The sequence below is a fragment of the Drosophila simulans genome, chromosome 3R (genome assembly GCF_016746395.2).
Source record: "Drosophila simulans strain w501 chromosome 3R, Prin_Dsim_3.1, whole genome shotgun sequence".
In the NCBI taxonomy this organism is placed as follows: Eukaryota; Metazoa; Arthropoda; class Insecta; order Diptera; family Drosophilidae; genus Drosophila; species Drosophila simulans.
The window spans coordinates 2,097,743-2,117,276 of NC_052523.2; the positions used below are offsets into that span (position 1 = coordinate 2,097,743).

Genomic DNA, 19,534 nt, shown 5'->3' on the forward strand with positions numbered 1-19,534 from the left:
CCCCTTTTACAGAGCCGCTGGCAGGTTGCGCATGCGACCACACAGCATTGTTGCCCAGCGAAGCACCGAAATGGACCTAAACCCCCGATTTCGCTGCTTCGAGGGCAACGGACGCGTGTGCAACTGTCACTGGCTCAACGAAAGCCCCGAAAATCATCAATGTCTGTTGTTGTTGAGATACCGAGAGTATAGAATACACACTGCTTAGCACGCGACACTTAAACCCCATTACACATGCACCCACGACGATGAAGTATTGCCCAGCGGCCCAAGTAGCTAAGTTTGTTGATCTGACCATTAAGTGCAGCTTCCACACCCTTATATAACTACTTAAAGAAAATATAGAAAAATGGAAATTAGTTTTGCAATTTAGGGGACTGCCGAACTGCCACCGTTTCCACCTGTCGCTGCGCCATCATATCAGGCTCTAAAAATCAACACACCATGTTCATACACACGACTAGCATACAGGAGCAGGAACTACAGCAAATTTGAACCTTGTATTCGCATGTTCGCCAATGTTCATTGTGTATTCTTCAAGCTCATTTTCTAACCAAGTTACCAAGTAAATCGAAATTGTTCAAATATGATGAATAACTACAAGTTTAGCAAACAAATACAAATAGCATATGCGTTATTATATAACATCGAGTACTATATACATTACATGAAATACAAAATGCAAGAAAAATTACTTTTAAACAAAATTTATGTTGAATAAAAACAGTATTTCCAAAAACTAAACTTAACTATATAACAACTTCCCTTTGCAATGTTCTAATGATCCTAAAAACAAGACATGGGGTAAAGTGGACTGAAATTCAATCTAGGACTTCAAATAAGTCTTTTTTTATAATCGTTACTCGTAGAGTAAGAAATTATACTTGGTTCGTTGAAAACATGTAGAAGAAAGAGTTTCAGACTTGTTTAAGTATATACATATATACACTTTTGATCAGCAGAGTCAATCTGCTCATGTCCGTATGCCCGTCCGTCTGTTTGTCCGCATGAAAAGCTAAAGTATAAAAAAGCCACAAAGTCTACACTAAGCATGCAGATTAATGTAACGTGGATGCAGCACAAGTTTGCTTTAGAAGATTGCCAGTGGCAATTTGCCACGCCCACAATCTGACTTTCTGACAATCTGAAACCAGACGAATAACGCGTATCTCAAAAGCGTACTCTCACTTGTTTTACTCATTTTCTCTTCCGAACCCAAATAGTGCTGCATACTTTTCGGCAGATGTCTTATTCAATGTATGTAAATTTCAGGTGCGTACGTGAACATAGAGTACAAACTAGAAAAATACAAAAAAAGAATGACGACTATATTTGGCCATATCTGTAACCATAAACGTAAAAAATAATCGAAGTTGCAGCACTGGGAATCCAGCATTCGGAATTGATTTTTTAACAAACGTTTACATAGTTACATTAAGGACTAAATATAGAATCGTACCTCATCGGACATTTCATCGGTTTTTAAAAACTTAATAAACTGATGAGACACTAACACATTAGATTAGACACTACCACATGCCAACTAAAATTGTTGAACAAGAATATCCCCCAATATGCCAATCAAATTTAAATACAATGCTTTCCCAGCGTTTCAGTTAAATACTTTGGGTTGTTTCGTTTAATGGTTTTATACATATACATGTGTAAGTCTATGCATCTTATATTTCGTAAATCCATAGATTTTGTTAGACGAAACTTTGCTAGGTGATATTGATCTTTCAAATACAACTTATTAATTTCCTTTCGTCGCCGTGGCAAATCCTTCGAGAGTGAGTACTACTTGTTAAATATGTGGGGACAATTGATTGAAGAATAATGCGAACATACAAACGGAACACATCCCCGTATCCACACAAAGCATCTCTACGGTATCTCTTTTGGTTTCCTATTGTTGCAACAACTCCGTGGATCTCCAGTCGCAGTAATCGACGATATTGGAGGTCAGATGTTCTTTATTAATTTGGAGCATGCTGCCGTTTCCACTTGAAACTTTTATTAACATATTTAATCTGGGTTTGCCGGTATATTGCAAACGGGAACTAAGTGAAGATTCGATTCGTGGATGATATCAGACTGGACTGCAAACGTTTAGTTTCTAGCATGTTTTTGTTTACTCTCTCCTTTATTGTTGGAATTTTTGAGTTTTATATAGGTGGAGTTTTCAAAATGACGTTATTCATAGGGGTGAGTTTTATATATAGTTCGACTGGCTGTTGCAGGTGCTGGTTTCGAATTTTTGGGTGGGGATGCTAAAGGGCGGCTCCGTTTGTGTTCATCCTCATTTAGCCATCAACCAAGTTCTTACTCGCCATTCTTTTGTTCGTCCTCAGATTCGGATTCTGAAAGGCAACAGGATACAAAATGTCAGTATGGTGTCTTCAAGTGGTACAAACTAAAAAGGTGTGCAGCTCTAGTTATGCTGTCCAAATGATTATTGGCCAAATTTAACTATGGAAAGTTATCTGGACACCCAACCATTCAAATGCTCTGGCACAACTCCGCTTGGCTCAATCGAACGAAGCAAACGTTCGGAGCTTTTATGAGGGGAGTGTGCATGCGGACTAGGACAAATGCAGCTGTCCAAACGATTATTGGCCAAATTAACCACGGCATTGGGTTATATGGGCACCCAATCATTCTTTCGCTCTGGCATACTGTACATGAACCCTTTAAAACTGGTTCCTAATAATGGGAACACTTTAAAAGCTTGGTAAGAAGCATGCTCGGTGGAGTCAGCTATTTGTGTCCAAGTTTTCATTGGCCTTTGATGCTCGGGTTTTGTGAGGCAACAAGGCAAGCAAAAACTCAAATGCTCTTGCAATTTTGTACAATGAAAATGTCATCCAGGACAAGACCATTCTCAAAAAGTGCACTGTGTAAAGTTTCAAAGGAAACATAATTTGAATACTTATATTGTCCAGGTTTTCATTGGCCTACGTTGTTCAGTGAATCGAAAGCAACGAGGCAAGCAAAAAACCCAAATTTCTCTTGCAATTACGTACCAGAATCAAGCTATTTAAGTCAAGACCATTCTCAAAAATTGCACGCTGATAACATTTTTCGAACAATACTAACCTTCTTCGGCTGATTGAAGCCATTCGACAAACTTTCGCATTTGTTCAAGGAAATGCATTTTGCCCTTGTTTGAGTGGCCCTCCTTGTACCAGCGCAAGATGATCTCCTCGGACAGAACCTCGGTCTTGTAGAACAACAAAATGATTTTCTGGAAGGCCTTCATGAAGTTCATGTTCTCGTAGCAGAATTCCTGCACCTTCAAGATTAGGGCCAACTCCGAACGGTCGGTCGAGGCGAAAGCCTGCAACAGTGGGCAGTAGTTCTTCAGGTGACGAACAGCCTGATCGGTAACCAGCTCCTCCTTCTTGTTCCATTCGCCCAATGACATGATGGTGGACCAAATCTGGTGAAGATCATACATGAGATTTAGTAGGGAAATCATCCAGTCGGATTATTTACGCATCGACTTACAATAACAATTATTTCATGATCGGGAATGTTGGTGCGTTGCGAGAAGTCCTTAATGTCAGAGGTTATCTCATGATATGGCTTCTCATCGTTGATATCATCGATGAGCGCCTGCTGCAACTCACGCTTCGCCTCCTGGCTAGCCTGAGCCTTATGCAGCTTAACGATCTCGTTGAGTTCTTTGTCAAGAAAAACTTGTTTAAAATATTCCTCGGTACGTTTGTTCGGTGGGAAAAAGTCCATAAGTCTGGAATAAAGTGAAAAAGTGGAACCATTATTAATATTTTAAGTTAACGCATTCGATAATCAACCTTAAATTACATATTGAGGTGTACGAAATTAAATCAGCACCCAAATGAAGCGAAAGTTCATTTGCGAATTGGGTAAAACTCCGTCGAACATTCTTACTCTAGGAATATCAATTAAAGATGCACAACTGGATCATTGAGTTATCTTCCTGAGAACATTCCGGGGCTAAAAACAAATCACAACTAAAAACTTACTTGCTTTCCAGTCCACCCTTCTTAAGCGCCTGAATCAGATATGCAATGCCCTTCTCTTGCTTGAACGTCTGGAACAGCTCTAGTAGAAACTCCAGAGCAATGCCATCCTTGATCAGGTGCTCGTTGTTTAGTACCAGTAAAACATTTGGCGGTACAGAGCCGTTGACTGTGGATCAAAAATAGGGTAGAATATTGGCTTAGTCAACGGTTTTCGCAAAACAAGTTTAGACGGCCAGCTAGCAATCGTGTCCTTGGGCTCGTGCCCCTTGGATGTGGCTAGTTCATCCAAGAGTCAGTATACCAAGAGAAGGATTACTTTAGCCCATCAGCTGCAAGTTGAACAAACGTTCATCGAAACAACTAATTGAAAGACCGAATGGGCAGACGTAAGCAATTCACAGGAGGCTCTCACAAATGTTAAAACTTACCTAACCAGAGCGCTGTCATACGCGCAAGCTTGATGCGTTCACTAGGAGTAAAGCCCTTTACGAATAATAGAACCTTTCCCATCTCCTCTTCGAACATTTTCTCAAGGTACTTGTACCGTCTGATGAGCTTGACAAATACCTGGAAAAGGTAGAAAGTGTGGTTGCCCCTGTTAGCGGATGGTGAAATTTTACTGGGTTCGCAAAGCAGGAGCTTTTGTATTTGTTGTTGCAACATTAGAAATCTTTAGATTGCTGGCGTAGTAATTTCACAAAATAAAGACAAGTAAAATGTGGCTTTTTATTTTGCATATTTTGACACCGATTGAGTTGTTGAGATGCATAACCGGTTCTAATAATATGCACTTTGATTCAATAGCGTGACCTTCGCAGTGCTTGCATGCATATATATAAATATATATATAGTGTTGAATAGAGAATAGTTGTTGACACATAAGAAATCTTCAGAACGTTAGTGTTTAGGACAAACCAAAGACAAGTAAATGTGTCTATTGCTATTGCATATTCTTGACACCGATTACATTTTAAAACTTTATAATCAGCTCTAATGATATGCTGCCACTTCACGAATTACATACTTTTGAATACTAAATAAACGTTTTAGCTTGGAAAACAACAAGATCTCAACCTGTGATGCAATCGAACTAATTTTCGTTTCGTCATAATCATAATTTAAATCTGAGCTGCTGAATTATTACAAACCTGCTCATGGTTGCGCATGCTCTCCATGCTCTCGGGCGCATCGAAGATGCAGTAGCTTGTGCGCGGCTTTTCGCCATCCTGAGATATGGAACCACCAGGCACTGCAATTGAAACGAGGATGGAAAGCGGTCAGTGAAGAGACTACACACATCACTTGCAATGGGAAACTTACCTAGTAGACCTCCAGCAATCAATATGTCAAAGAGAACTTCTCCGTAGCGACGATAGTCGAGCTTGTTGCCCGCGCTGTCTAGATATTTAGAGATTTGTTCCAGGTCGCCTTCAGTTTTTTCGAGACCAGCAATGACCGCATCACGGAATCCCGTTGGGTCATATTTTTCTCTTTCATCTCTTTTTCTGGTCTTGATGCGTTGACCCGATAGCACTGGTCTTTCAGTTTTTTGACTCATACAATAAATTGCTGCAAAGTTAAAAGTGGATCAGAGATGGAGGCGGTTTTGGTTTGCCCCTGTAAGTTTTTATTTCTAACTAGACTACAATATCATGGCCACTAGATTCATTATTAGATTTCTCTTAATTTTAGTGTAAACTGATTAAGGTGGTCTCCAAGCGGTGGAAAACCGTTCCTTGAATATGAATACTTGTGCTCATAATCAAACTACAACATTTTCACCTATGACCGGCGTTTAAGTAGAAACTCTAGTAAAAACTCAGCCTAGGAAGCCTTAACCTAAAAATGCCAGCGTACATGTGCTTGAACACACACATTCAAGAGCGGAGAACGGGCACACTTCACATCTCTTTTTAATTCTCTCTCTCTCACACACACACATATACGCACTCTGCATTTTACAGTTTGATAATGTCGACAAAAGAAATAAAAAGAATTGAGAGGCGGGGCGAGAAGAAGAACCGCCCGACCAAGAAATCGACAAAGAAACGCAGACTAAAGTGAAATTTTGACGTGGTTACTGTGTTAGGTAGCGCGCTGGGGAAACGAGGTCATTGTGCATGTTGTACACATACAAACGCGGCCGATGACTGTGCGCTGGTTGGCTGGGGAAATTGCCAAAGCAGCGAAAACGCAAACGCAAAAATTAAATTATCTAGGCTTTCAAGTACACATTGGCACATAAGAAACGGCAACTTACACTTTCACCCAAGGATATTAAGTCTGGCCCTGTGTTTGCCGCTTCCGCGTGTCCTCGAATTCGGGCGAGTGTGAGTGTAGTGTGTGTGTGTGTGCGCCTGTTGCTTTTTCACAACTAACGAGCGTGCGAGAATATGTAATTTAATTTAACCTCACGAAGCGCTGGCTGACTAATAATTCTCACTCGAGTCGACGAAAAACCAAGAGACAGATGTGAGATCTCTTCTTTTCTTACCTCTCTTTTCTTACGAGCGAGCTTTTGCACTGTAAAATTGACACGCACGCACACACACTCAACAACAATGGAAAGGGGAGAGCAAATAGAAAATATAATTTTTTGTAACGGAATTTACTTTTGTGCCTTCAATATAAACGTTAACAATTTTGCTCAGACTACGTCCGGAATTCTATTTTTAACAGCTATCACAATCGGTTACTAGGTATATGTGGTAGGTGTTTTTTGCTTCGAATCCAGCGCCACTCTGCGCGCACCACTTTGTTAAACGAAATTCGGAGAGCGAATGAGGCGACACACGAGCGCACGAACGAAGCGGACGAGCCGATAACGAAGACATGTGGTTCGGCGCCATTTTGAAGCGATACATTGACATGGCGAACGCGGGATGAGGGCACAGGGGAAAATGAAAATTCGGGGGAAACGGTGAGAAAAAATGTGGGATGGGGGTTCAAAGTGTGCATATTGCTGTCGCGCTTATTAAATAATGAACAAGGTACAGTCGAACAAAGGCCCGCGGCCACCGAATGATTTTTTGCATGAATATATGGCTGCCCGATGACTAATCTGGCCTTAGGTACGCACGCAGTTCGTACATAACCCCTTTTCCAACGAAGGCGCAGACAAAGGATTCGCCATGGCCAGAGAAATGACCAGAACCGCGATTTTACTCGCCCGATTTGCCCTTCTGTGTACTTAGGTCTACTTTAGCGCTATTTTTCACTCCTATACTTACGATTAAAACAAAAAAATCTGTTTTGCTGCGAATAGAAGTAACTTTTTGCGTAGCTGTTGGGCTGCTTCTTCTCGATGACTTGCGGTATGACCGTGGTCTGCTCCGTACGCAATGGTAGAGCGCTCACTAAGGTGACCAGATGGTGGCAACATTTTGGTGAAGCTGTTGGCTGGCCACACTATCCGGACCTGAAAGTGCTGCAGCGCTGCCGTACTTTCAACGGAAACTCAACGGTTCTACAAAAGTAATTTTTGCAGTAACAAAATTCATATTTTTCATATTTTTAACAAATTGAACAAGTTAAGTTATTTCCATTTTAGTAGCGTTGCGAGAAGTTTATCTACGAAAATAGGCCTATATATATTCTATAAATTTCCTCTGAGACTTTATACAAAATTGAAATGAGTCCATTTCCCAAGTTTAAACAACATGGCATCGCCGTGTAAATTGCTCAGTAAGGAAATTGAACTGTGTTTTTTTGGCGCACCTGATAGCGGCGATAGACATTGTTTACTTTTTCTGTTAATATTTACATGACCCAAAGCCAAATGAACTTTAATAATGTCAATATACCCGAGAAACTAGTGCCGGACAACTATTTGCAACTGGGACTGGCTGCGCAACGCAGCAAGCAGCGCAGTTTTAAGGAGCTGCTCGAAAAGGTAAACAAACCAAAATTAAACCCAAATGAATTGATAACTCCAGGGATAATTCTTCTTTTCTAGCGAAAGCTTCCGGAAAATGGTTGGTCCGATGAACGTATCGAGGAGCTGGTGCACATGCTGGCTTCCTTGGACAGCAATAACTACCCACATAAGGTCGGCCTGGGAGAGCGGGAGGCGCGAATAGCCTGCAGTAAGTTGCTGTACTGCTCCCTAGGCAAAATCCACCGTAATGAATTTGTCATTCAGAACTCGTAGCTCGCCGGCACTACAACTTCGGTCATGGTATCGGCCGATCTGGAGACATATTAGAAGCACAACCCAAGGCAGCTGGCTCTACGCTGCTCGCTCGTCTCACAAATGCCCTGATTCTGGACCTTATTCGGGGAATCGGACTGCCCAGTTGTGCCGGCTGCTTTTTGGTGCCGATGTGTACCGGCATGACATTGACTTTGTGCCTGCAGAGTCTTCGCAAGCGGCGACCCGGGGCGAAGTATGTGCTCTGGTCCCGCATCGATCAGAAGTCCTGCTTCAAGGCCATCACAGCAGCGGGCTTGGAGCCGGTAGTCATCCCATGCCTGATTCAAGGAGAGTCCCTGAATACAAACGTAGATTTATTTCGAGAAAAGATCAAGTCATTGGGAGTGGATAGCATCCTCTGCCTGTACACTACCACCAGTTGTTTTGCTCCACGAAACATTGATGACATTGCCGAAGTATCCAAGCTGTCCAAACAATGGCAGATTCCCCATCTGGTCAATAATGCCTATGGGTTGCAGGCAAAGGAAATCGTTCATCAGTTGGAGAGCGCCAATCGAGTCGGACGCATTGATTTCTTTGTCCAGAGCAGCGACAAGAATTTGCTGGTGCCAGTGGGTAGTGCCATTGTGGCCAGCTTTAATGAGAGTGTGCTCCACGATGTGGCTAGTACGTATGCGGGGAGAGCTAGTGGTTCCCAGTCTCTAGACGTTTTGATGACGCTACTCTCACTTGGGCGCAATGGCTTTCAATTGCTTATGGATCAGCGGGGCGAGAACTTCATTTACCTTAGAGAGAACCTTAGGAAATTCGCAGAGCTTCGCGGAGAGATTGTTCTAGACAGCAGGTGTAACTCCATATCCTTGGCCATAACATTGGCTACAATGGCTGGTGATCAGATGAAGAGCATCACCCAGCTCGGCTCCATGCTTCACATGCGTGGAGTTTCCGGAGCAAGAGTGATAGTTCCTGGCCAAAACAAAACTATAGACGGGCATGAATTTATAGGCAAGTAATATTAACTATCGCCATTGTTTTCCGACATTAATTTATAATATTTCGCTTAGATTTCGGCTCCCACCGCAACAACCTGCAAGTTCCGTACCTGACTGTAGCGGCAGGAATCGGAATAACCCGAGAGGAGATCGACAAATTCTTCGACATTTTCAGCAAGTGCTGGAGGCAGCTTTTTCAAACTAAAAATGATAAAACCATGAGCCTACTAGAAACAACAATCAAATGAAAAATAATATTTTGATGTAGTTAATAAGCACAATTTTGTTAGGAATGTACAGCGACTTTTATTTGTTTAGACAATTTGGCAGTGCATGCAATAACGATAATCCACTAAAGAGACCTACATATACATATATCTATTTTCCTAAGTCTTAGCTGGGACCATTGCCTTTGGGCTTCCTATTCGAGCCGGCGATTGGGTCGCTGCTGCTATTGCTGGGCACGTTCTCTTTGTCGCGGTGCTTCTCGCGACTCCGCCGCTCCAGGTGCTGGTTCATGGTGGCCTCGATCTTGGCGAGAGATAGCTCGTACTCGTGCTTAATGCGCTCATACTCGCGTTTCATGTGTGCCTCCTTGTCCTCGGCATACAACTTGTAATTGTGGGCGGTGCGCTTGGCACTTTGATATCGCTGCTGTGCGGATCGCATCGCCTCTTCGTGGGTCGAACGCAGGCTTTCCAGCTGCTGGCGCCAGTGGTGTTCCACCTGGTCGACTGACTGTCGCTGTTTCTCCCACTGAGCCATCACAGCCTTCATAGATTGCCTTTCTGAGTCGATGCTGGCGTGCTGCTCCTCCACTTCTCGGAGCAGTTCGGCAATTCGCTGGTTCTTCGCTTGCAGCTCCTGGCGGCACTTCTGGAGCATTTCCTTTTGCTTTTCTTCCCGGCCGGCCAGAATCTCATCGATATTCTCGCGTTCTGCAAGGATAGTTTGCTTTAGCAGATCCACCTCCGTTTGCCGCTGTTGTAGCTCTGCACACACCGCTTGGTATTCCCTTTGGAGGCACTGGCACCGCTCTTCAGATTGTTGCAGCCGGTTAGTAAACCTCTTGAGTTCTGCTGCAAAAAGTTTGGCCATCTCATCGCGAACACGTTGTTCGATCAACCTTATTCGATTCTGGGTGAGCTCTTTAGGCGAGGGATCAGACGGGGATACTGAGTTTGATTTTGGACTGGGCGTACACTTATTCTGCTGCTTATGCTCCTCTTGCTGTCTAATGTACGCCTCGAATTGCTTGGCCCTCTCCTTAAGATCGTTAATGAGCTCGTCCTGCCTGTTTGAAAGCTCGATCTTTTCCTGCATCTCGGCTTGCAAATTTTTAGACTGCTCCAGCGCGTGTTCCAATTCCTTCAGTTCCTTGGCCTGCATTGAGTTCACGTTCTGGAGCTTCAACAACTGAATTTCCGACTAAAAACAGGGGTGGTATAAAAGATTTTTAAGTTTACTGGCACGTCTGAAAGGTTGTCGCTTACCTTGGTAATTTCAGCTATGCTTTCAATGCACTTGCTGCAGTTTCCGGAACTTTCCTTGGCCACCGCAACGGCTTCTTCGCGCTTTTCCCGCTCGCTCTTTTGGCGCAAGGCCTGCAGATCACGTTCGTGGCTGAGTTTCTCCGTTTCCAGAAGCTTTTTGAGCTCCTCGGATTTCATCTCCGCCAGCTGCAAGTTTCGCTGAACTGTGGCCAAGTTTTGGCGTTGATCCTGCAACTCCTTAAGCGTGTCCGATTCCTTCAGCTTTCTCAATTCATAGCCTAATGACTCTTTGTCTGTGGCGATGTCAGAGTACAGTTTCTTAAGTCGCTCGACCTCGCTCTGGGAATCCCTTAACAGAATCTTGTGGCGTTCCAGCTCCAAGCGCAGGTTGTCGGCAGTTTCTCGGGTTCGCAACTGCCGATTTTCCTGTGAAAGCTGATCGTAATTTCTTTGAAGGCTCTCGTTCTGCTGCTTTAGCTGCTCCAGATCTTTCTCCACTTTCCTCAGTTGTTCTTCGATCTGCTGCCGTTTTTCCTTCAGTGCATCCCTCTCGGCCACAATGGAATTCAGCTGTGAGTGCACATCTGACTCCTGCTGTGATCTGTGCTTTTGCTCTTCCAACTCCAGCTGCATGGCCTTCACTTTGTTCTCCAACCGCATTTTGCCTTCGTTTAGGGTTTCCAGCTGAACCAGGGATTGGTTCTCCTGGTCGCGCAGCACACGCAGTTCCTGGTTGCGTTCCTCCAGCAGCTTCTCTAGGCGTCGCACTTCTTCCCGCTTGTTCTTCAGGTTGCCCAGAGCCCGATACAACTCCTGCTTGATGTGACCGACTCTGTCTAAAGGATTCAGTGGTGTGCTACCAACAAGGCGCGATCCACCCATTTGACTTAGCCGACCACTAGGCGATTCGTCCGCCTGATGCTGTTGAATAACCGAATCTATCAGGTCAAGTTCCGTGGTGGTTTCGTTTAGGCGCTCATGGAGCGAAGCGACTGTTTGCTCCAAATGGGCAATGCGGGCTTTCAAGTCAACGATGCACTGCTGCTGCCGACGATTTTCAGCCTGCAAATCGGGTCTTGCACTTAGCTGGTTGCAGCGCATTTGGGCCTCATCCAAAGCTTGACTAAGCTCGTTAATCTTGGCGGCCTTATCCACGAGCATTGTTTCGTGACCAGACTGCAGAGCATTGTAGCGCGAGTTTATCTGATCCAACTCATTTTGCTTGCGATCAAGCTGATCCTTCATCTGACAGAGTTGCTGCTGCAGCAGGTCGGACTGGGCTCGGTGCGCTTCCTCCATTTGCTTTAAACGCAGGTCGGCGTTCCGCTCCTCCCACTTCTGCTTACTGGCCTGCACCATGTCATATTTGCTCTGGACGTCCGTAAGCAAGGTCTTGGCGGCTTCCAATTGACCAACTAATCGCGTGTTATCTTCTTCCAACTGCTTCTTTTCCGACCGCAGCTTGTCGAGGTCGTTGTCCTTATTGGAGCACGTCTCTTTGGTCTCCACCAGCAGCTCGTGAGTGTTCTGCTTCTCGCGAATGGCGCGGTCTAGCTCAGCCTGCATGATGGATAGGTGCTTCTGTAAGTCATCCAGTTTTTTGTGCGCAACGTTGGCCACCTGGTTGACGTTCTGCAGCTCGTTATTCTTAGACTCCAGCAGTATCTGGAGGCGGTGCATCTCGATCTCGTTGGCTCGCTGAGCATCATCCTGCAGCGGTTTATGGTGCGGGTGGGATGGGTAATTGGGTAGAACTGGCTGTTGTTCCAGTTCCGACTGGTAATTCGTCGTCGAGTCGATTGTGTTCTCTTCATCTAGCAGATCGTCGAAGGCGTTCACCATAATCCGTCCAAGCTTGCGTAGAATTGGAATCGGTGACATTGTTTACCAAGATTTCCCAGATCGCTTACCTCTTCCTCGCGTCGTTTCTGATCCTGCAGCGCCTCTTCCTCCTCCTGACGGTCCAGTGTGGAATTTAGATTAAGGGCATCCGCCCCCTGGAAGAGGCTTATACCTGGCGTGTTCATATTCGGCTAAAGGGACGCCACAAGCAGCAAATTCAAATAAATTCCGAGGCGCAGGCGCTGTTTTCGTAGGCAACTCTAATTTTCTTCCTCTTGCTTCTGTTGACACCTTTGACATTAACATAGCAACGCGTGCTGTTAAGTGCAGTAAGCGATTCTGTAGCGAAAACAAGGCGTTCACACTACATATAATGTAGGGAAAGGGAATTAGGTTTTTATTCTATACTTGTACATACACTGTAATTGTTAAATTTAGAAATAATTATCTTCCTAAAAAATTACCGATATGTCGCAAAGATTGTGGTCCCGACAAAAGAGCTATAATCTGCCTGGTATACACAAGCTTCAAGATGATATTTTGCTGTATGTATGTATGTATGTTTATCATGCCAACTATTGTTTCGTCGTATTGTCGATAGGTGGAGCTGCTGTGCATTGCAGAATGCAGTAGATTTACTAATGGAATATACATACATATGTATCTATGAAAAACAAGATAGCGCTATAGTCGAGATAACAGGTATGTATTTCAGACATGGTAATACAAACTGTGGGCGTCAGAGTGGGTGTGACCAAAATGTTTTGGCATATCGCTAGACAAAAGCACAACAAAATAAAAAAAAAATATCAAAACGTTTTTCAAAGGCGTGGTAGTGGCTTGTATGCACAAATTATGCATCTCTCGAATCTTTTTTAATTTAAGACAGTCCGCTTATTTCATAATATCGAACAGCTTCAAAATGAAATGATTCATTATAAAGATATTATATTATATATATGAATATGAGTATTAATTAGAAGTTAACCCACATAGAGAAAACTTAGAAGAAATAAATCCCTTTAAATTTTTGACGGGCAAATGTTAGCATCAGTAGTAGTAGTATAGTAGTAGTATCCATATACATATACATATGTATGTATATCCTAACACCGTATTAAAAGAAAAACTCAAATGGATTGTTTTTAATTTTTATAATAAAACTTATTATTCAGTTAGTGTTGAGTGTCCTTGTTGCAATGCAAAAACAACAGCATATGTTCTTTTTCAATTTTTTTCATTTTTATTAATTTTATACAGACTGTCCATTCATAAACGCACTTATATTGGGACATTTATCTAATTTCTCGGCATCTATTTGGAAAACCTTGGACAAACGTTTCCAACTTTGCGCATCAAAGTAGTAGAAGGTGCCGCGCTCTTTTGTACCATTTTTTTCATATTGATCAATGCCAGGAATTCGAGTTATCCATATTTTCTCCTCCACGTGATACCGCCACTCGCGACTATGCCTGCGATGGGAGCAGAATATTAGTACATACATGGGGCTGCGCAGGAGGAAGTACTCACAATTCAGCAGCTGCCATTAATTGCATCATATCGCCGATGTTCGTGTAGAAAAGGAAAAAGAGCAGGTCTTCTTGCAGCTTTTTCAGTACCGGCGCTGTTAGTTTGTCTCTTATCGCAAAGTTAATCAGATATTCGGGTGGCACGTTGAACTCAACGTCTTGTGCTCTGCAAAAAGTAAATGCAAATCCAATGATACTACTTTGGCCAACTTTCCTGGTACACCCCTTACTCAAGAGTACTCAATAAACGATAAAATTATGTCAGTTTATTATGTAATCTAGCAATGTTGCAGCTCTTAAGTAAACTGACCTGCAGGGCTGTGCGACGAAGGGGCCAGCGAAGGTTGTATGCAAGCTCTCCTGCGAGTTCAGGTTCAGGCCTAAACCCGTGAGATCCGTGCCCAAGGAGAGCGTCACCAGATTGGGATCCGTTTCTGCAGCCCGAATGAACGTCAGCAGGCCAACCATGCCGAACTGGTTGTTCACCATGGTCGCTGGTATGTTTGTGACCTTCCCTAATTATGCAAAACGAACGAAAGGTAAATTTGTTACATTTTTAAGTAAATAAAAGATTACATGGTACAATTATTTGTGAATAAAATGGTGAATAGTAAAGTAAAGCTGTTGGGATTTTGTGATGGGCTTTGCAGGGAAATCATTGAATTATAATATGAAACAAATAATAATAGAAACCAACAAGACAATCTCATCAATCATCCGTATGCTAGAGTTTTCAAAGCTCCAAATTATCAAAAGGTATCAAATAGCTCTCTTCAGCTTTATGGACTAACTACATGTTGTGGGAAGTGTTCCGGCACTCACCATCTGGCGAAGTTTGCACGCCGCTCTTTACAAGTTTATCGTTGCTGGAATTATCGTTCAGATGCTCGCCGCCCGCTCCGCTCCCAGATGAGCCGCTTCCACTGCCCAGGCCGCCGCCCACGCCCATCATGGCATTGCTGTTGGGTACGCTGTTGACGCCGCCAATGCCGCTGTTACTGCCCACCAGTCCCACATGGGACCCGCCGACAACGCCGCTGGCTGCATTGCCGCCGACTCCTCCGCCTCCCGAGCTACCAGCTCCTCCGCCGCCGCCTACTGCCAAGCCCCCTATACCACTGCCAACGGCACCGAGACCATTGCCGCCTACAACGCCGACGTTGGAACCGCTGCTGCCGCTCGCTGATCCGCTGACCACTATCGAATTCATCGGCTTTTCCGTGCCATCCAAGTGGTTCTCTGTGGACGCACCTCCGGAGCCTCCTGTTCCGCCGACGCTCCCCACCGCGTTCGTTGTGCCGTCCGAGTTTTGGGTGCCCGGTAACGCAGGGAAGTCCTCGTTAGACATCGTGAACTCCGATTGCTCTGACGTCGGTTGCTTCACCATGCCAACTGAAAGCAGAAGAGGAGCAAGAAGGTCGCCCAGGGCGAATGAGTGAAGCGAAGAAATGACGTACTAAAGCAGTTAAAGCTCATACAATACACACGATTTTAGTTATTTTCTTTTTCCTCAACCAATTGAAATCAATGATATGGTCCAAACAGCATTTGCTCATGGTTTTAAGACATTTTACTGTGAATCAAAAGTTATCCTTCACCTATATACGAACTTATAAATGGTTAAGTCGCTTGCATTATGTGAACGGTTTCTTTTTATTCATTGATCATATTTTAAAGAAAATGAGATTGCATAATAATATGCTTCATGTATAATCCGGAATCGATTCCATCAAATTTCGATTTTAAACTCTGACTTGCAAAAGCTCTTCTGATTCCATTAGTATTGTCCGTATTCGGTTGGACCAACGTAGCCAAAGTTTATGTCCTTGACTGAAACTAGTTTTCTTATTGCCCAAATACCCAAACCACCACCCGAGTTTAGTCACAAATACAGCGTAGCATAACTAAGTGGGCTTAATGAGCTGATCACAAGACACCACGCATACAGCTGATTCTTAATCGTAGTTTTAAAAACAGAAATAAATAAAAAGAAGTGGATTTTGATTTGAACTCACAAGAGGTAAAGAAATTACCATAGGGTTTGCTGCCCGGCGGCTGGAGCGGATTCGATTGGGGCAGTGTCTGGTCGTTCTGGCCGCGCGCATTCGTCAGCGAGGGAAACTCCGTGGGATCGAGCAGGGCAGGCGTGGAGGTGTCGCTCCCACCGCCGCCGCCGAACACGTGGAAGTTATTCAAAGGACCGCCACCGCCTCCGCCCGTTCCGTAGCCGCCGCGACCCGTCTGCATGAAGTTGCCCATATTCGACTGCGGAAAGAGATTATTATTAGCCAAGTCTCAACAAATTGTTTTAGAATTAGGCCTGACATCTCCAACTCAATCTTAATAGATGAAACATTTTTTATGTAATATTAATGCATTTGTAACTTCTGAAAGTAATGTATAATCCGTTGTATCAAAAATGTTTTTTTTTTTATATAAATCTGATCGATCAGTGATATGTGATACCCACAGTCAATGCTTATAGATATTGTTAAATGTTTTACTTTGAGTATCTTGCACAAGACCAAGTTGGAGGAGTGAGACTTTGTTGTAATGCCGCGCTGCTTACCATGGGACCACTGCCCAATCCTTGCATGGCTCGCCGCTCCACAAACTGCCGCTGGCCGAAGAGGTTGGCGTTCCGGTTGCCGCTCGAGATGGCGGGTCCGCCGACCGACAGCTGGGCATTCCGGTTCGGCGACAGTTGGGGCTGCTGCTGCTGTTGTTGCTGCTGCTGCGGCGCCTGTCCGTAGTTCGCCGTTCCTGGATAGGAGTTGGCGAAGTCTAGGGCAACAAATGTGAGTTGGTGCTGCGTCAAAAACTTTGGGCGACAATTGCTTACCGGTTTGAAACATGCCCGACGTGGGCGTCACATGGCCAGCCAGGGAGCTACCACCGAATCCGCCTGTTGTCCGGCCAGCTAACGCCGCGTTCGCTATACTTCTCGGGGGTTGTTGAAAATTTAAATTCGCCATAATCTGCAATGGAAGGGGTTGTCGGTTATTAGGCTGCGGCCTTGCTTGCTTATCTACCCATAAAGAAAAACCCATATCGTATCAGCGTCGACATCGAAGTATCACTTAAACCGTAATTTGTAATAGTTTTGGGATTTCCTATTGGCAACAACAAACAAATATACCTTTACTTGGAGATTATTAAACGTTACATAACATTACGGTAAATACAAGCAATTGGGAATATGCTGGATGATTCGCAACATAATTCGTCGGAGCCATCTGCGCAGTAATCAGAGAACTGCTGTCAAATGTCTGAATCAGGGAAATTCTTCGCCCATAAACAAGGGTTTACAAAAAAAACTGTGTGACTCAGTGGAGGGGGACTATAGTGATAACAAATCGGCTCCCCGCAGATAATTGTCGCACACTAAATGCGAGCATATGCGTATTGAGCAAACAAACCAACAACCTTGTGGGTTAGCAGCTTGGAGCCATATATAGGAAATGTTATCTTAACGGCAAAGGGGGATGCCAAAAAAAGGGCCACCATCTATAGTAAAGCTATAAACAAAATCGCCCGCGCCAAGTGAACCCGTTAAATGGCCGACGCATCAGCTGTCGATTGGCGAAACGAATTCGGACAGCAAACAAAGCAGAAGGAGAAAAGGAGAGCAAATTGAGAGGCAGAGCAAGGAGGTGGAGAACGAGAAGCATGGGCAGAAAGGCTGCGGCAATTATTGCCGTTCCTCTTTGTCGTGGGCACACTCATGCACAGACCGTGTGGATAAGATGGAGACCAAGACAATGGCGATGGTGTGGGTGAGAAAACCAGAATGACTGCCACCAGGATGCAAGGGAGTGGGAGGAGAGCGGGGCGAGTGCAAAAGGATATACGGCTGAACTTGTCCCTCGATCAATTATGCAGGTAGTGGTCAGTGCAGTGCAAAAGGTGTACAGTAAAAACAGTTAGCATTGGAAAATACAAAGCTTTATACCTTATCTCCACTACTGGCCAATTCACCACCAAGTTAGTCGAATTTTGTTTACTTCACTGCAAAAGCCCGTTAAGTTTTGATGCTGCTTGCTATTACCATAATATGTAAATAACCCTTCCTATGGTAAAGACCGGCTTTATCTTATCGGAACTTCAACGTGCTGATCTCGTCTGGAGTGCAAAAAACTACCCGCGCTGGATGGCAGTGCACTAAATTTTAAAGGAGCTAATCTTCCTGAAATACGGGAGCAGGGTAATGATCACCAACGGGCCAATTTAACAGGCTAGCTGACGATTCCATCGATGTTTTACCTGAACGCATGTAACTTTATCAGCTGACCCAACAGGCGCTTTGCAACACTGGCGCCCGCGCTTACAACAAAATTCACTGGCTAGCGTAAACTTTGGGGACAAGTGTTTAACCAACCATTTAACCTCGGGCGATTTAGCAAGTACTAAAAAAGAACGACGGATCCGAAAGGAGGGCTGCGCGAAACTTACCTAAATTAACGTTAGACGATACTGTCGCTTCTTGCTCTTCCACTGTTAACGCTCGCTTTCCACTCTGTCCAGCAACAACAACATACACTGATCGGATCGTTCTCACCGCATTTAACATTCCAAAGCGGCCGGCGGGACGAGGACGTAGGAGTCGTTGTCCTGGCGCCGTAACCGTAACTGTGACGGATCACGGATCGGCGAATCAGCAGGAATATTAAAATCCGCTAACTCCCACTGGGCAGCTTTTGGTTAGCTGTGGGTATCTCGCTCTCTAGCACTCACTCGCTGGAAGCTGAAAGGATGCAACGGAGAAACGGGAGCTGGAACCGTAGCGGATGTGGGAGCGGGAACGAGGTTAGTACTTTTCCGCGCCGAGTCGTCCCTAAATAAATGGCATATATACCGCTGTGCGTGTGTACATATGTATATGTGCCTCGTCTGTATGCAGCGTGGTCTTCGTGCCGAAGAGACAGCGAGCGAGAGAGAGAGAGAGAGGAGAGTCGAAGGATGTTGATGCCTGGCGGAGGCTAAAAGTTGTCCGTTTTTTCTGCGCCGCTTTTGCGACCACTGTAGTTTCTATATTCACGCTTATGCAAATGTCGCGCACGTTACACTCGGCCGATTGGATTGGCCAGGGCTCTTGCTTTTTGGTAATGTTTCCGTTTTGTATTTTATTTGTAAGTAAATAATCGCTCGCTATTGCGCTGTTGTCTCTGCTTCTTACTACACTGCTGCACAAGCACTGTGTCTGTGACCCTGTGCGTGTGTTTGTGTGTGTGTCTGTCTTTGTTTTCTCAGTTCATTGAAATTTCACCCGAAGCAGCGAATTGGTCAAATTCCCTGCTGGATTTGCGCGTCTTTTACGCCGCCGACCCGAAAATGCACTCGAACTTAATGGAGCTGGGTCCTTACGATCCACTATCGAAGGGCAGTAAACAATTCTTTAGCGCCCGAAATGGCTTTAAATTGTACACAAAAAATGTTCCGCAAAAAACTTTGTGGCTGTCACGAATACAAACACACAAGAATTAGGGATGTAAAAATCTGCTATCGAGACAGCGTTGGT

At 44.4% G+C, this 19,534-nt stretch overlaps 4 protein-coding genes across 10 annotated transcripts; 1 reads left to right on the plus strand and 3 right to left on the minus strand.

Moving 5' to 3' along the window:
* Positions 1 to 1,610: 1,610 nt before the first annotated feature.
* Positions 1,611 to 7,384, minus strand: LOC6726837 (protein krasavietz). 5 transcript variants are annotated; one of them, XM_016175942.3, is made up of 9 exons: positions 6,502 to 6,975; positions 6,268 to 6,381; positions 5,328 to 5,576; positions 5,156 to 5,256; positions 4,436 to 4,574; positions 4,008 to 4,173; positions 3,508 to 3,751; positions 3,097 to 3,439; positions 1,611 to 2,360 (listed from the first exon to the last, which is right to left on the minus strand). In XM_016175942.3, the coding sequence occupies exons 3-9, from the start codon at positions 5,563 to 5,565 to the stop codon at positions 2,323 to 2,325; spliced, it is 1,269 nt and encodes a 422-aa protein (XP_016033343.1). In that variant the 5' UTR covers positions 5,566 to 5,576; positions 6,268 to 6,381; positions 6,502 to 6,975; the 3' UTR covers positions 1,611 to 2,322. The 5 variants fall into 5 exon arrangements, with proteins under 5 accessions (XP_016033343.1, XP_016033346.1, XP_016033342.1 ...); XM_016175945.3 differs by lacking the exons at positions 6,268 to 6,381; positions 6,502 to 6,975 and adding an exon at positions 7,238 to 7,384; XM_016175941.3 differs by lacking the exon at positions 6,268 to 6,381.
* Positions 7,385 to 7,593: 209 nt separating this feature from the next.
* LOC27209401 (O-phosphoseryl-tRNA(Sec) selenium transferase) lies at positions 7,594 to 9,525 on the plus strand. Its single transcript, XM_016184834.3, has 4 exons — positions 7,594 to 7,899; positions 7,963 to 8,092; positions 8,149 to 9,165; positions 9,225 to 9,525. Exons 1-4 carry the CDS (start codon positions 7,771 to 7,773, stop codon positions 9,398 to 9,400), a joined length of 1,452 nt encoding a protein of 483 aa, XP_016033347.1. The 5' UTR covers positions 7,594 to 7,770; the 3' UTR covers positions 9,401 to 9,525.
* Positions 9,434 to 12,819, minus strand: LOC27208306 (interaptin). The gene is made up of 3 exons (XM_016183907.3): positions 12,556 to 12,819; positions 10,646 to 12,499; positions 9,434 to 10,580 (listed from the first exon to the last, which is right to left on the minus strand). The coding sequence occupies exons 1-3, from the start codon at positions 12,670 to 12,672 to the stop codon at positions 9,546 to 9,548; spliced, it is 3,006 nt and encodes a 1,001-aa protein (XP_016033348.1). The 5' UTR covers positions 12,673 to 12,819; the 3' UTR covers positions 9,434 to 9,545.
* Positions 12,820 to 13,707: 888 nt separating this feature from the next.
* LOC6726840 (regulator of gene activity) lies at positions 13,708 to 19,514 on the minus strand. 3 transcript variants are annotated; one of them, XM_016175938.3, is made up of 8 exons: positions 18,469 to 19,514; positions 16,859 to 16,994; positions 16,586 to 16,800; positions 16,032 to 16,281; positions 14,839 to 15,408; positions 14,327 to 14,531; positions 14,018 to 14,182; positions 13,708 to 13,959 (listed from the first exon to the last, which is right to left on the minus strand). In XM_016175938.3, exons 2-8 carry the CDS (start codon positions 16,989 to 16,991, stop codon positions 13,740 to 13,742), a joined length of 1,758 nt encoding a protein of 585 aa, XP_016033350.1. In that variant the 5' UTR covers positions 16,992 to 16,994; positions 18,469 to 19,514; the 3' UTR covers positions 13,708 to 13,739. The 3 variants fall into 3 exon arrangements, with proteins under 3 accessions (XP_016033350.1, XP_016033349.1, XP_016033351.1); XM_016175937.3 differs by lacking the exon at positions 18,469 to 19,514 and adding an exon at positions 17,443 to 17,556 and having other exon boundaries at positions 16,050 to 16,281; XM_016175939.2 differs by lacking the exon at positions 18,469 to 19,514 and adding an exon at positions 17,443 to 17,556.
* Between the last annotated feature and the right edge of the window lie 20 nt (positions 19,515 to 19,534).

Bases quoted from the DNA above. Each gene is read 5' to 3' on its own strand.
- LOC6726837 (XM_016175945.3), bottom strand. From the start codon at position 5,565: ATGAGTCAAAAAACTGAAAGACCAGTGCTATCGGGTCAACGCATCAAG. The intron at 4,575-5,155 runs GTTTGTAATAAT...TACCTTTTCCAG, and splicing joins GCATGCGCAACCATGAGCAG to GTATTTGTCAAGCTCATCAG. The intron at 3,752-4,007 runs GTAAGTTTTTAG...ACTTTATTCCAG, and splicing joins AAGGGTGGACTGGAAAGCAA to ACTTATGGACTTTTTCCCAC.
- LOC27208306 (XM_016183907.3), bottom strand. From the start codon at position 12,672: ATGAACACGCCAGGTATAAGCCTCTTCCAGGGGGCGGATGCCCTTAAT. The intron at 12,500-12,555 runs GTAAGCGATCTG...ATTCTACGCAAG, and splicing joins AGAAACGACGCGAGGAAGAG to CTTGGACGGATTATGGTGAA. The intron at 10,581-10,645 runs GTAAGCGACAAC...CCCTGTTTTTAG, and splicing joins GCATAGCTGAAATTACCAAG to TCGGAAATTCAGTTGTTGAA.
- LOC27209401 (XM_016184834.3), top strand. From the start codon at position 7,771: ATGACCCAAAGCCAAATGAACTTTAATAATGTCAATATACCCGAGAAA. The intron at 7,900-7,962 runs GTAAACAAACCA...CTTCTTTTCTAG, and splicing joins TTAAGGAGCTGCTCGAAAAG to CGAAAGCTTCCGGAAAATGG. The intron at 9,166-9,224 runs GCAAGTAATATT...TATTTCGCTTAG, and splicing joins AGACGGGCATGAATTTATAG to ATTTCGGCTCCCACCGCAAC.
- LOC6726840 (XM_016175939.2), bottom strand. From the start codon at position 17,523: ATGGTGGCCCTTTTTTTGGCATCCCCCTTTGCCGTTAAGATAACATTT. The intron at 16,801-16,858 runs GTAAGCAATTGT...TTGTTGCCCTAG, and splicing joins GTCGGGCATGTTTCAAACCG to ACTTCGCCAACTCCTATCCA. The intron at 15,409-16,031 runs GTGAGTTCAAAT...TTCTGCTTTCAG, and splicing joins TGGTAATTTCTTTACCTCTT to TTGGCATGGTGAAGCAACCG.